Source organism: Tachyglossus aculeatus, chromosome 1, assembly GCF_015852505.1.
Source record: "Tachyglossus aculeatus isolate mTacAcu1 chromosome 1, mTacAcu1.pri, whole genome shotgun sequence".
NCBI classification, from domain to species: domain Eukaryota; kingdom Metazoa; phylum Chordata; class Mammalia; order Monotremata; family Tachyglossidae; genus Tachyglossus; species Tachyglossus aculeatus.
This window is the reverse complement of record NC_052066.1, coordinates 170,746,645-170,761,698: the sequence shown is the minus strand read 5'-3', so window position 1 is coordinate 170,761,698 and position 15,054 is coordinate 170,746,645. Positions and strand designations below refer to the sequence as shown.

Genomic DNA, 15,054 nt, shown 5'->3' with positions numbered 1-15,054 from the left:
AACCCCTCATTATTCCTGCCAAATCCTCTCCTCCGCTGAACTTTCCCATCGTGACTGAGGACTCAACCACCCTCCCGCCTCCTGCCCGGAATGCCCGGAATGGCGGTGCTATCTTTGACTCCTTTTTTCTCCTTCTCCCTCCACATTTTAGACTGTGAGCCCACTGTTGGGTAGGGACTGTCTCTATATGTTGCCAGTTTGTACTTCCCAAGCGCTTAGTACAGTGCTCTGCACATAGTAAGCGCTCAATAAATATGATTGATGATGATGGTGATTCAGTCTGTCGCTAAATCCTCCCTCCACTACATCCCCAGGATGTGTCCCTCCCTCGCCAGCCAAACTGCTACCACACTGGTGTGGGCATTTGTGATATGCCAAATCAAGTACTTCATCAGCCTTCTCGTGGGTATGTCTGCCTCCAGTCTCTCCCCTCTCCAGGCCCCACTTCACTCTGCTGCCCGTACCATTTTCTTAAAACATCGTGCTGCACACGTCTGTCCAGTTCTCCAAAACCTCTTTGGTTGCCTATTCCCCTCCGCCTCAAACAGATACTCCTTCCATTGGAAGGCCGGCTCTCTCTCCCCTTTATTCAATCTGCTGTCTCCCCTGTACTCACTCCTTCCCTACTATACTCCTGCTCGCACTCCTCCTTCTCAAACCAGTCTCCTCACTGTACCTCACTGTCATCTCTCTCCCCTCAGACTTTTTACTCACAAACTCCCTTTTTGCCTGGGACTTCCTCCCCGAGGATGGGGTCGGAAGCGGTGGGGGAGAGTCAGGCCTATCTGAGAGAACTAAGAGAAGTGATGGGCAAGAGAAAAGGAGCCCGAAAGATTAGGAAAGAATTCCAGGGACGGGGCTGTGAGGGCTCGTACTGTGCAGCTGTGGTCTATTGGGGAGTAAAAATGATCAATTTATTTGGGATGTGGAGTGGAGCAGGCTGTGACTTAATAAAGCATTCCTGTTTGGCACTGCCCCTCACTGGGGATCCGTCTAGTAACATCTTTGGACCCACAAAAATGTAAATATAAACCAGGGCTATCATTTAGTGGACAGCTGGGGAATGTCCTGTACTTGACTGAGTCATGACAGTTTAAAAATAAATACTTATAACCCAAGAAGGTAGGAGGGCAACTTTAAGGAAGTCCTCACCATGTCAAACTGCAGATTAGTTCAGGATGCAAACTACTCCCGAGGATTAAGAGAGGGGTCTAAGGAGACATATTTCATTCATTCATTTGATCGTATTTATTGAGCGCTTACTGTGTGCAGAGCACTGTACTAAGCGCTTGGGAAGTCCAAATCGGCAACATAGAGAGACGGTCCCTACCCAACAACGGGCTCACAGTCTAGGAGGGGTAGAAGTGACGTAGCCTAGTGTACACATCAGAAGGACCTGGGTTCTAATCTCCGCTCCACAACTTGTCTGCTGTGTGACCTTAGGCAATTCACTAAACTTCTCTGCGCCTCAGTTACCTCATCTGTAAATTGGGGATTGATACTGTGAGCCCCATGTGGGACATTGACTGTGTCCAACCTGATTAGCTAGTATCTCCCCGAGCCCTATGCCTGGCACATAGTAAACACTTAAGAAATACCATTAAAAAAATATAAGGGCACTTTAGGCTATTAAATAGTGGCTACTTAGATATTTCCATGACTCAGGAGGTCTTGGGGCTCACTATCAGTTCTTCTCTCCAATCAAGTGTAGTGTTGGGAATCAGTAGAGGGTATACGCGAAACAAAACGTGTTATAATTTTACCATTAAATTAAACTATAATACATCCATTATACTGTTGCGTGCCGTCCAGACACTGAATCTTGGGAAGAACGTAATTGGGCAGGGAAAAGTACAGAGTAGGACAACCAAAATGAACATTGGCATGGAGCAGTTTTCAGATGACTGAAAAGGTTGGGACACTTCAGTCTGGAAGGAAGTATCTGAGGGAATGGCATGACCGAAATGTACAAAGTCATGAAGTGTGCGTTAAAGAGAAATGGAAATTGCTGATCAGATCCCACAAAACCAAGACGAGCTTGAAGTTAGAAGATGAATGGTAGGTTTAAAACAGACAAAAGAAGAACTTTTGTAATGATAATAAAAGTGGCATTTGTTAGGCACTTCCTGTGGGCAATAACAGCACTGAGCACTGGGGTAAATACAAGTCCATATCCCACATGAGGCTCACAGGCTATTTGGACAGGGAGCAAGGATTGAATTACTAGTCTACAGATGGGGAAACTGAGGAACAGAGTAGGTAAATGACTTCCCCAAGGTCACACAGCAGGCAAGTGACAGAACCATGATTAAAACCCATGTCCTCTGACTCCTGTGTTCTTTCCTCACAAAAACTAGCCCTAATTCAAGCAGGGTTTATGTATATTTATGGACAAAAACCTTTGAGAAGCAGTGTGGCTCAGTGGAAGGAGCACAGGCTTTGGAGTCAGAGGTCATAGGTTCAAATCCCAGCTCCGCCAATTGTCAGCTGTGTGACTTTAGGCAAGTCACTTAACTTCTCTGTGCCTCAGTTATCTCATTTGTAAAATGGGGATTAAGATTGTGAGCCCACGGGGGACAACCTGATCACCTTGTAACCTCCCCAGGGCTTAGAACAGTGCTTTGCACATAGTAAGTGCTTAATAAATGCCATTATTATTACTATTATTATTAATAAAAACCTGTAGATGAGAGTTACTAGAAAGGAAGTTGGGGATATTAAAGAGGAAAGTTCATGGTGTTGAAAAGTCATGGTGTTCAAAAGCTTAGTGATAGTTAAATAGGTACATGGATGACAAATCCATTATTTTATTACAGCAGAGTTGTGGATATTTGATAGTATGTCCAAATCCATTAGCGTGGATGTTAAGAAGGGTAGCTATCGCAGTATTCCTGCAAATAAGCTTTGTTGCCACACTGGAAACAGAATGTTGGGATGGATGGATAATTATGGTATTTTTCCATTATTGAATCCTTCCATAAAAATGGTTGTTACCCCTTAGTCTTCCCCAAGCTACACAATTCTAATTCTTTTAAACTTCCTCAGATTCTATTCAATTGACTCCCTATTTTTTTTTTTGCTTTTTTCTCATATTTATCTTAAAAAGAAAACAAAACTGAGCACATGATTCTAACGTGATCTTGAGCCACTGTGAGGAAGGGTTAGTGCTTGACTCTTGCAGATTATACATATGAACCAGAATCACTGTGGCACCTAGGTTTTTTGCCTCATCTCTACAAACTCTGGACTGTAAGCTTCTTGCGAGCCGAGAACGTGTCTAATTTGTTATATGATACTTTCCCATGTGTTTAGTTCAGTGCTCTGTATGCAGGAAGTGCTCAATAAATGTGATTGATTACAAAAATACTACCTTGCAGACACAGAACCATATTAATGCAAGGAGAGGAAGCTGGGAGTAGCGGGAGAAGGCAGCTGATATGTCAGATAGGGAGGAACCACCCTGGAGCACCTGTAGGCATGATCGGGCCCATTCTTCAAGACAGAGTATGTGTCACTTGGAGGAGTGTGAATGGATCCTCCCCAGAGTCTGTCCACCATGATCTGCGATGATGAGCCCATATTTCTAGGTTTGGAACTCAGAGCATGAGCATTACGATCCTCAGAAATACAATGTGCATGCTTAATCCCTATCTTAGAGAGTCCCCCCAAAGCCCAGTGCTGTCTCCTTTCCCCCCAAATTCCGATGTTCACGTGCACTTCCTCCTCTTTTCCCTCCTGCCCCTGCATTGTTCCAAACTGGTTCCAGGACTTTGAACAGAGAGGAAATTACTCCAATACCCTTCTTCCTTAAGGCGTGCGATTAAAAGGTGTGGAGGTATGGAAGGTGGTCAGTGGCCCACCATGGTTTTTGAGGCACTGCACTGATGGTTGAATTGTCCACTGCACGCAGATAGAGGGGTGCAGCAGTGGGACAGATAACAACCCCCTACCCCACTAGCACAATGGTCTTAAGATAGAGCACAGAGGCAAGAGCAGGGGGCAACTGGAGCGTTTGTCGCACCTGTGTGAATAAGGCCAAGCAACAGCAATTTAGTAACCACCATCCTCCCACTAAGCCCACCGACAGGAACAAAAGTAGCAGCAACCCATGGAATAGTGAGCTCCCCCCCGCCTAAAGAGTCCTTAGAATCAGTCCGAAACTCCTCTGGTGGTGTGGACTCCTCATTAGCTGCATGGTACATTGCCAGAGATCATCGTGTCCAATTGTCCAGAATCACCAGAATGAAGGGGCAAGGAGCACCAGTCATGTTGAAACAGGTGGTCTGGTAGAAACAGATTCCCTTCTCTGTTGAAACAGGTGGTCTGGTAGAAACAGGTTCCCGTCCCTGATGCTGTCGCGTCATGGCTAAGACTGAAGACAGACTCCCTGGGAGGCAGTTCAGTCATGATTCCTTTGCTGGACCTGTCTGGAAGTCAGGCAGTCCTGACCGTAGAATTGCGGGGTAGAGGAGTACCCAGGAGCATCATACAGGCAGATACGACTGACAAAGTTTGAAATAATAGCTTTTTCCAAATAGTATTTAACACGTTAAGTGGTGAGCAGGCCAAGCAGTTTCATAGAGCGATGTGTTGTCATTCCCCCTCTCAATCAATCAATCAATCAGTCGTATTTATTGAGCGCTTACTGTGTGCAGAGCACTGTACTAAGCGCTTGGGAAGTACAAGTTGGCAACATATAGAGACAGTCCCTACCCAACAGTGGGCTCACAGTCTAGAAGGGGGAGACAGAGAACAAAACCAAACATAGTAACAAAATAAAATAAATAGAATAGATATGTACAAGTAAAATAAATGAATAGAGTAATAAATATGTACAAACATATATACATATATACAGGTGCTGTGGGGAAGGGAAGGAGGTAAGATGGGGGGATGGGGGGAGGCAAGGGGGAGAGGAAGGAGGGGGCTCAGTCTAGGACGGCCTCCTGGAGGAGGTGAGCTCTCAGTAGGGCCTTGAAGGGAGGAAGAGAGCTAGCTTGGCGGATGTTGGGAGGGAGGGCATTCCAGGCCAGGGGGTCGACGGCGGGACAGGCGAAAACGAGGCACGGTGAGGAGATAAGCGGCAGAGGAACGGAGGGTGCGGGCTGGGCAGTAGAAGGAGAGAAGGGAGGTGAGGTAGGAGGGGGCGAGGTGATGGACAGCCTTGAAGCCCAGGGTGAGGAGTTTCTGCCTGATGCGCAGATTGATTGATAGCCACTGGAGGTTTTTGAAGAGCCTGTGCTCCTAGGCCATTCCAGCTTCCGGCCTCAGTCTATCCAATCTCTGCCCTCCCCACCTCCTCCATACCTAATTTGATTGGCACGAGGTTGAGGGACACATTCTGTATTCCTGGCTTGGGCCATCAATCTAGCAGTTTTGGATGTGGGGGCAACATCCCACCCTCACTTCCGAGTTCCGCCTGCTGGCTCAGGTGGTCACGAGATAGCATTTGACCTTGAGATGGCCGGTCCCCTTGGGACACCCGTACTCTCCAGATTCATACCGCCATGACTCTAGCCCAGGCTCTGGTCACATCATGGCTAGATAATTGCTCCAGCCTCATCACTGCTCTTCCTGCCTCCATCCTCTCCCCATTCAGTTCCGTCTGTACTTTCCTGCAAGTTTTGAACGTTTTGAACATTTGAGCATTGAACATTTTGAAGCGTTGTTCAGCATAGATCTCTTAGGGCCTCCAAAACCTCCACTGGCTTACCATTCCCCTCCTCCTCAAGCCAAAATTTTTCACAATTGACTTCAAGGTCTCCTACCAACTTTCTCTATCCGGCATATAAGCTTTCTTCTCCTGCTACTTTCCAGCTTACTCTCTTTGCTCTTTCCAAACTAACCTAATTCCTAATTTTTCAAGTCCCGTGCCTCTGTCCCCTCACTCCTGAAGTTCCTTTCCATCCCCTACCAAAATCCAACATTAGTCTGCCTCTGAAGTCTGTGTTGTGTCTGTCAGAGACTGCTCGTTCCTACCCATGTGAGCTTGGCTCTAAATGAGCAAGTGGGGTGGAGTTGACATCTCCAAGTCCCACTTTTGGGGACCATCGCCTTCATGCACTTCTCCCCACACCCCCTCGCAAGTTTGTGTCTCTAGTCAGTAAGATTTGGGCAATGGGTGAGTAAGTGAAGGAGGGAAGGCTTCCTGGTTTGTTTTTAGATGTGAAAGCCTCTGGGAGGGCTTTCTTGGGCTGTGACAGTTTAAGGTCCAGCCTCATTGCTCCTGTGTGGTCTAATTCTGACCCTCCTTTTGTCCTTTTGTTTCGAGAGTAGCGTCTTCGGTTTTCTGCCCCACACTTGTTGGGGTCACAGTGGAGCAACATACTTTGTAGCTGGATACAGAAGTCATTCTCAGCATCTTTTCCTCATCCCCCTGTCTCCATCTCACTGACAAATATTGATAAGTGGAAGGTATCCCGGAACTCAATGTTGGGAAGATTGCTGGGTGCCAAGTAGGTAGTAATCACCTTTCCTTACCCAAGATGTGTCCTAGCATCAGAAAATAAAGGTGCAGTTAAGTTTTTCATTCTTTGTGGACAGATCTGACTTAATAATCTAGCAGGTGGTACTGGATAGACTATTTACAAGTTATGGGTACCGAAAGATTCTCCAGTCCAGCACCCAAACAGATATTACGAAGTCTTTCACTCCTCTGGCAGTAGTTGCTTTCTTTGACTGAGGACAGAGGTAAATTTTGGAAAGGAGACTGTCCAATGAGGAGTCGTGAGAGGGCGGGCAGGTGCCAAAGGACATTGCCCACAGAAATGATAACCAGTCAGGTGACATTTAGCACCTTCCTTTGCCTTCTCCTGTTCACTACTTTTGAAATTCAAAAAGCTATTTCACACCAGCTGGTCATCTAGCACTTCGGATCAATCGCTGCCGAGCCTGTGCAGGGGCTGGAGAAAGGAGAATTTTTCTGACAAAACCTCCCAGCATTTAATCAGGGAATAGCACTATCTTGCTAGTGAAAGAGGCCAGATTTTGCTCCCCTTTTAACCTTCCTTTCAAGTTGAAGTCTGTGTTCTGTCTATCAGAGACGCCTCCTTCCCACCCACGAGTGCCCTTCCGTTTGCCAGACATATATGTGGGAGAAGAAGGGCCTTTCCTGTCTTTGACCTGGGGCTTAGCCAACCCTCAGGCTGTGGTTTTCTCCGAGTCCACTCCCCGTAGCACGGCTGTTTCCCACACCCAATAAAGAAGCCGAAGTCAAATAGAGCAAAGTGATCTGGTCTATAGGCCAGGCCTGAGGAGCACTGGCCAAGGACCACTCAGATCCTGCATTCCCAGCAGGCTGGTAACTGGCAGCCCGAGGGCATTTAGTCCAGAGCACAGTGTAAATAAGCTATTGATTATACCCCATTCCTCATGAACTGTCGGATGATGGTGAAGATCCCTCTTGGGAGTTTTTGTCCTTTTGGTAAAACTGAAGCACAATCAGTCAACCGTCCACATTCGTTGAGAAATCTGGGACAGACTGGCCACGGGAATCAGCGGAGCCGTGAACTTGAGGCCAGTCGTAGAGTACGTAAACCTAGGCACACTGCTATCAGCCAGGGTGGAAACATCCAGCTGAGTTGAAGCAGCCACTGAGTCTCTGCCAGGGCTCCGTAGTTAGCACTGTCGGACTTCACTTGGACCAGTGTCGCCGTTCACACTCTGAAACCGGAGAATCTTCCTTCCCTGTATCGACACGCTGGGGATCCCGGATCAGTCCATCAATCAGTCGTCATCATCGAGTGCTCACTGTGTGCAGAACACTGTACCAATCCCCTCTGGTTGTGTTTCATCTTAGAGAATTGTTGTTGGGCCATGACTGTATCTGAGCTTTTACTCCGCTTTGGACTCCCTCAGTACTATTTGGTGCTTTTTTTCTAATAGAACAGAACAAATGGGAGTCTGAAAGAACTTGAAGCTGATGTGAATTGGAGCATTTTGCATACCCCCTCAGTTTTTACTTTCTTAAGGATGAGGAGATTATATTAAGGTTGGGTTAGCAGTATTAGGATTCTACACCTACTTGGTGCAATTCACCAGAATAAGCACAGGGGAAGATAGAATACATTGCCTGCCCACAGTGAGCTTGCACTCTAGGTGAAGTCTAGCCACAGTATTGTCACCTGAATAGATCACTTTGCTTTTGGCATCTACAAAAGTTTGTCCAAGCTTCTGTTATTTTTATATTCAGTACGGGCCATATTCTAGGCACTGTTCAAACCTTAAGGAGATTTGATCCCTACTGAATAGGTTTGAAAGCTTATTTGTTTGCTATTTTGACTGATAACCTACTGTGACATAAAAGCTTCATCTTTTAGCAGAAGTAATGACTCCAGTCTAGGAGAAGAATGATCATTTGGTTGACTCTAGATCTATGGTTATTTTTTCAGGGGAGGGGAGGTTTGAAGGGGTGGGGTTTTTTGTGGGTTTTGTTTTTGTTTGTAAAGTAAACAGAACTGACCCCTTTCATTGCTAAGGACCATTGTTCAGAGTCCCCTTTCTAAAGATGACTCCCCAGGTACAATAAGGAGTCCTCCTTTCAGCCTTGAAAAAACTAGGGTGGAACCTTTGAATTACAAAATTAACAGAGCTCTTCTCTACCCTCATCTGATTGCTGGCCTCAGGCCCAGCCAAGATTTCCTTAGTTTTAAGTCTGAAACTTTTATTTGTATTCATACAATATTTGTAACCATATAAATAGTTTCAGAACATTGTTTCCTTTCCTTTGACTTTAGAAGTCTTAGTGAGGAGGAAGCCTCAGCAAACTGGGGACTGTAATTATTTATATATCACCATAACAGCGTATACTTGGGCAGATGATCTACTCAGATTGTTGCTCCTTTAATAAACATTTTCCAATCACATAAAATTTGCCCACCAGAAAGTGATCTTTTATTTTGAAGGATTCTGTAATCCTAATTCTGCTTTTACTTCTTGAGTAATTTTTAGAGGAAGACGAATCTTCTTGATGTCCATCTTCTTCATCTATTTATTGAAGGACAATGGAGATTCCTCAAAAGCACTTATACTGTTGTTTTCCCCTCTAAAGCTTTTTTTTTCATCTCAAATGTAATCCAATGGATTAATTTCCTATGCTCTAACAGAATTGGCTTCCGACCACTTCACTCCTTGGAAGCTGCCCTCTCAAAGGTCACCAGTGATCTCCTTCTTGCCAAATCCAGTGGCCTCTATTCCATCCTAATCCTCCTCGACCTCTCGGCTGCCTTCAGTACTGTGAATCACCCCCTTCTCGTGGGAACATTATCCAACCTTGGCTTCTCTGACACCATCCTCTCCTAGTTCTCCTCCGATCTCCCTGGCCACTCATTCTGTCTCTTTTGTGGGCTTTCCTGTGCCTCCCACCCCCTTATTTTGGAATCCCCTCTGAAGCTCAGTTCTGGGTCTCCTTCATCTGTACCCCACTCCCTTGGAGAGCTCATTCGCTCTCATGGCTGCAACTGTTATCTTTACTCAAATGATTCCAAAATCTACATTTCAGTCCCTTATCTCTCTCCTCCTGTGCAATCTCGTATTTCATCCTACCTTCAAAACATCTCTACTTGGATGTCCCACAACACCTCAAACTTAACGTGTCCAAAACAGAACTCCTCATTTTCCCACCCAACCCTGACCTCCCCGTGACTTTCCCATCACGATAGCATGAACATTCTCTCTGTCTCATAAGCATGTTACCTTGGCATTATCCTCGACTTATCGCTCTCATTCTACCCACATATTCAGTCTTTCACCAGATCCTGCCAGTTCAACCTTCACAACATCGCTAAAATACTAACTCTTCTCCACATCCAAATTGCCACCACCTTAATCTAGGCACTTATCCTATCCCCCGCGATTAAGACGTCGGTCTCCTTGCCGGCCTCCCTGCCTCCAGTCCAACTTCACTCTGCTGCCCAGATCATTTTTCTCCAAAACTGTTGAGTCCATGTCCCCCCACTCCTCAAGAACCTCTGATAGTTGTCCATCCACAGAAACTGCATCAAACAGAAACTCCTCCTCATCGGCTTTAAAGCAGTCAGTCCCCTTGCCCCCTCCTACCTCACCTCACTACTACCACCCAGCACAATTACTTTGCTCCTCTAATGCCAACCTTCTCCTTGGACCTCAGTCTCACCTATCTTGCCGACGACTATGTGCTTTGCACATAGTAAGCGCTTAACAAATGCCATCATTACCATTATCACCCCTATGATAAATTGCTGAATTGTACTTTCCAAGCGCTTCGTACAGTGCTGTGCACATAGTAAATACAATTGAATGACTACCCCAGTGCTTTGTATAGTGCGTGGCGCTTAGTAAGTGCTAACAAATACCACAGTTATCATTATTATTAATATATTAATGTTCTTCTTGAAGTTTTTATCTTTCTGATATTTCATTGTGGTTCTTCTAGACCGCAAGCTCCTAGTGGTCAGGGAATGTGTCTACCAACTCCATTGTACTGTAGTCTCCCAAGTACTTAGTATAGTGTTCTGCACCCAGTAAATGCTCAATAAATATCAATGATTGATTTATCTTCATTGGCCTCCTTTGTAAAAAAGATTTGCCTTAGCAAAATGTCCCTCAGATAACACTGTTTGTGAGCTAGTAATATTCTTAAAATGATATCCCATGTGGGAAATCCTTTCCTGTCCATCTAACAATGCCAAGTGTAGTTCTGATTTAAATGGTGTGTTTAAGTTAAAATCCAGCATTTTTTCTCCTTTTCATCTAGGCTTCCTTTGCCAATCAGCTGCCTCCTACTTCAAATGTTTGGGTCATGCCAGGAAGTTCCTCTGCCCACCGAGCATCAAGTGCCACCTCCAGTAGCCAGAAGGCAGCCGTTCTGCCCCCAAAGGTGATGGCATCCCAGAGCTGTTCCTCCCAACTTGCCCGCATGCCTCCATCTAACCACAAACAGACAGCAGTCAGAAAAATATCAGCCCAAAGGATTGCCAAGTAAGTTTTCCACAGTTTCCTCTACAGTAATCTCGAGACATGTTCACTCGTCCTCTTTGGCCACTTCAGCTCTCCTGAAAGTACCCGCTTCCAAAAAGAGAATGGCACTAAACAGGTTTGGAACTGATCTGCGTACTAAAATGATGAGTCCTTTCGTATGACTTGTGCTGATTAAGAAAGGGCACATCATTTTAGTACGCAGATCAGTTCCAAATTTATTCAGTGCCGTTTGTTGCATGTAGGGTTCCCAATATATTACATTAAGCACTTACTATGTGTTGAGCAGTGTTCAAAGCGCTGGGCTAGATACGTCAATCATTTTGGACAGAGTCCCTATCCCACTTGGAGCTCACTGTCTAAGTAGGAGGAAGAACAGGTTTTTAATCCCCGTTCCACAGTTGAGGAAACTGAGGCACAGAAAAGTTAAATGGCTTGCCCAAGGTCACATGGCAAGCAGATGGCAGAGCTGGGATTAAAACTCAGGTCCTCTGATGCCCACGCCCGTGCTCTTTCCACTAGGCCTTGCTGCTTCTCACAGCTACATTAAAGCCTCCAGAAATGTAAGATGGGCATTGCAATTCAGGGCTCTCAGACGTTTTGAGCTGAGGGTGTCTTTAGGCCCTTGAAGGAACAAGCTGGTTGGGAAGGAGCGAGGTGAGGTGGCAAGAGCACGGGGGTTGCCACGCTGTAGTCTTGATCTCAGCATCTGTCCTGCCTCTGTTCTGCGTGGGTGACTTTGGGCAAGTCACTTAGCCTTTCCGGGACAGAGTTTTCCCAGTTGTACAATAGGGATGGTAATACTTGCCACTCTCTACCCCACAGGGATGGTGTGAGGAAAAATGAGATCATTTGATGTGAAAGTCCTTTGGCAAAAGCAAAGCCTTATAAAATCACAGGCATTCAGATGGAGAAGCAGCATGGCTCAGCGAAAGGAGCACGGGCTTTGGGTCAGAGGTCATGGGTTCAAATTCCGGCTCCGCCAACTGTCAGCTGTGTGACTTTGGGCAAGTCACTTAACTTCTCTGGGCCTCAGTTACCTCATCTGTAAAATGGGGATTAAAACTGTAAGCCCCCCGTGGGACAACCTGATCACCTTGCAACCTCCCCAGCGCTTAGAACAGTGCCTTGCACGTAGTAAGCGCTTAACAAATACCATCATTTTTTCAGCACTTAGAACAGTGCTTTGCACATAGTAAGCGCTCAATAAATGCCATTATTATTATTATTGTTATTATTAACTCAACCCTGGTGTCAGCAGAGAGCCAGGATGGGAAGTTAGAACTTTCCTTTCCTTTCCCCATTCGTTTCTGCACCCCCATCACAGTGTTGGGCTCAAATTCCCCAATTTGATACTCTGTAGTGTGTGTTTCATTGATGTATTAGCTGCCTACTGGCTTTTGTCAGTCTAAAAGTTGATGTTATTTCCCAAAGTCCAAATGACTGAAATCCAGTCTCTCTTTAAATGGTCTCCCTTTTTTTCCTTAGTTCCATCTCAGTGTTGAGAAGAAGTCAATTAGAGTTCTGGTGACAATATTTTTTTTCTTTAGCTTTATCTCATTGTTGAGAAGAAATGAGTTGGAGTTCTGGTGACAGTGTTGAGAGTGAAGATCAGCCTTTCTCTGGAGGAATTTTCCTCCCTCTAAATATACTCAGTGAGACAAAGGACTGGGTCTGAATGCTGGAACTATTTTCCATTTGAGACACCATCAATTTTGCAACATGTTTCTTTGACATCATTTCAGTAGGATCTCCAGTCTCTCAGATCAGTTCTGCTTTTAAGGTGGAAGGAAACATTTACAGAAAAGACCATGTGGGATATGTGTTTCCAACCAGGTATTCATCTGGAGCAGAATTGGTGTGTACCATTTATGTCTCATCAAGTTCTGCCTTCGTTACTACTTAGGTGACCGGTTTCAGTTGAGAGGAGAGTAACTTGGGACTTTGATGTCGCGTCTTAGTCCCTTTGTCTCTTCCAGCTCTGGAAGATGTTTCTTCTGTTCATTTGACAGCTTCATAAAAGCTCCGGACAATTCCAGAGCAGTCCCTGAACTGGCCATCAAGATGGTCCTTCTGTTCATAGATTAGGAACGTGTGTCCCTTCCCGCGGTCCTTGAAGAGAATGGCAGAACATCTGTAGTTCTGGGCTGAAAGAATGACTCTGGCACAGCCCAGAGAAACCTCCACAACGCCGCACCATACCAGTGAGAGCGTTAGACGCCACTTTACTTCATGCCAGATGTAGCCTTAAAAGCATTTGAAAAGAAAACAAGCAGTTATCTGGGAGATTTAGTGAATGTGGTTATGAGCGCCAGTCTTGGCTCACTGGTTCCCGCAGCATGGTATATTCGTCGGCTGCTGCTCTTGAGCAGAGGTGATAGTTTGGTGGTCTGCTTTACCAGGCAGTCGGTGGCGAGTTTGAAGATTCTGGTGCGCTATGCTCACTTTTCTGGCAGGGAGAATATTTACCCTCTGGAGATGGAACTGCGGCTCTTTGGAAAGACTTTGCCTTGCAGCATTTTTGTGGTTTCTTCCTTCTGACAAGGCAGGAGTGTGGGAAAACCGGAAACAGCTCAGCACCAAAAATGCAGAGGAGGGGGGAAAACAAAAAAGCAAAAGATTTCTTCAGAATTCGAGAAGCGTAATCCAAGTACCAAAAGGCCGGCTGTGAAGAGCTGTTCTAGAAATAGTTACTGATTTGCCTTTGGATTTGGAGCCGTGTCTTGAAATTTTAATCTAGGGTTAACGGAGAAACATTCTTTCCCTTCCAGAGCATATATTATGTTCTGGGAACCTACAGTTTTCAAATCTAGTGTTCCTTCCCTGTGCTATTCACCTCAGCATATTTGGTTGAATGGTGTAGTTCAAAGCCAGTCGTGGTGTCTGCCCATCTCCTCAAGCAGGTCTCTGAAATAGGCTTGAATTCCTCTCTTTCCAGATATTCTTATTTCCTGATAAATCCTGGGTCAGATTGTGAAATTAGAAGTCTGCTCAGTGGAATAAAACATTCAGATTAAGATGCAGCCTCTGCGACGTCTTCATTTTATTGTCTCCCTTCTCTCTGGACAGCTACTCTCTTATGTGGTTATGCCTCATTACCATTCTTCCAAAAACTCAGATCTTACCATTTTAAGTTAATCAGGAATCATCAATCCCAACTTGAACTCCTCAGTCGATCAGTCAGTTGTATTCAGTGAGCACTTACCGTGTGCAGAGCACTGTACTAAGTGCTTGGGAGAGTACAATAAAACAGACACATTCCATGCTCACAAAGAGCTTACAGTCTAAAGGGGGAGAGATACATTAATATAAATAAATAAATTAGAGCTACATACTTAAGTTCTGTGGGGCAGAGTGGGAGGATGAATAAAGGGAACACATCAGGGAGGTGCAGAAAAGGAAAAGAAGGCTTAGCCAGAGAAGGCCTGTTGGAGGAGATGTGCCTTCAGTGAAACTTTGAGGGTGGGAGAGTAATTGTCTTTCAGATGTGAAGAGGGAGGACATCCCAGGCCAGAGGCAGGTCTTGGGTGAGAAGTCGGTGGCGAGATAGACAAGATCGAGGAACAGTGAGAAGGTTAGCATTAGAGGAGCGATGTGTGCAGACTGGGTTGTAGTAGGAGAGTGGTGAGGTTAGGAGAGGGAGAGGTGGTTAGTTAAAAACTGATGCTAAGGAGTTTCTTCTTGATGCAGAAGTGGATGGGTAACCACTGGCGGTTCCCGAGGAGTGGGGAAACACGGCCTGAACATTTTTGTAGAAAAACGATAAAAGCAGCAGAGTGAAATATGGACCGGAGTGGGAAGAGACAGGAGGCTGGGAGGTCAGCAAGGAGGCTGATACAATAATCAAGGCGGGATAGAATGAGTGCTTTGATTAACTTGGAAGCGGTTTGGATGAAGAGGAAAGGGTGGATTTTAGCAGTGTTGGGAAGGTTGAACAGAGAGCAGTCCAGTGCCACAAAAGTTAATGCAGAAGCTGCAAACCATTGAGAAACTGTAGTTAGGTTTTGGCTGTATTTATCTCAGGAGTCTTTGTAGGGTCTTTTGGACATCAGACTTCTCCTCCCAGAGAATTTGGCATATCGTAGAAATACTGTGGCAGCC

The 15,054-nt window shown here is 45.5% G+C and overlaps 1 protein-coding gene across 7 annotated transcripts in view; it reads left to right on the top strand.

The window, feature by feature from the left end:
• The window catches only part of TTLL5 (tubulin tyrosine ligase like 5), a 257,197-nt gene that overhangs the window by 203,798 nt on the left and 38,345 nt on the right, over positions 1–15,054 (top strand). For all 7 annotated transcript variants that reach the window (XM_038741693.1, XM_038741730.1, XM_038741773.1 and 4 more), the window contains one exon: positions 10,733–10,956. In XM_038741693.1, coding sequence (XP_038597621.1) covers positions 10,733–10,956 — 224 coding nt within the window. The remainder of the gene's footprint in view (positions 1–10,732; positions 10,957–15,054) is intronic.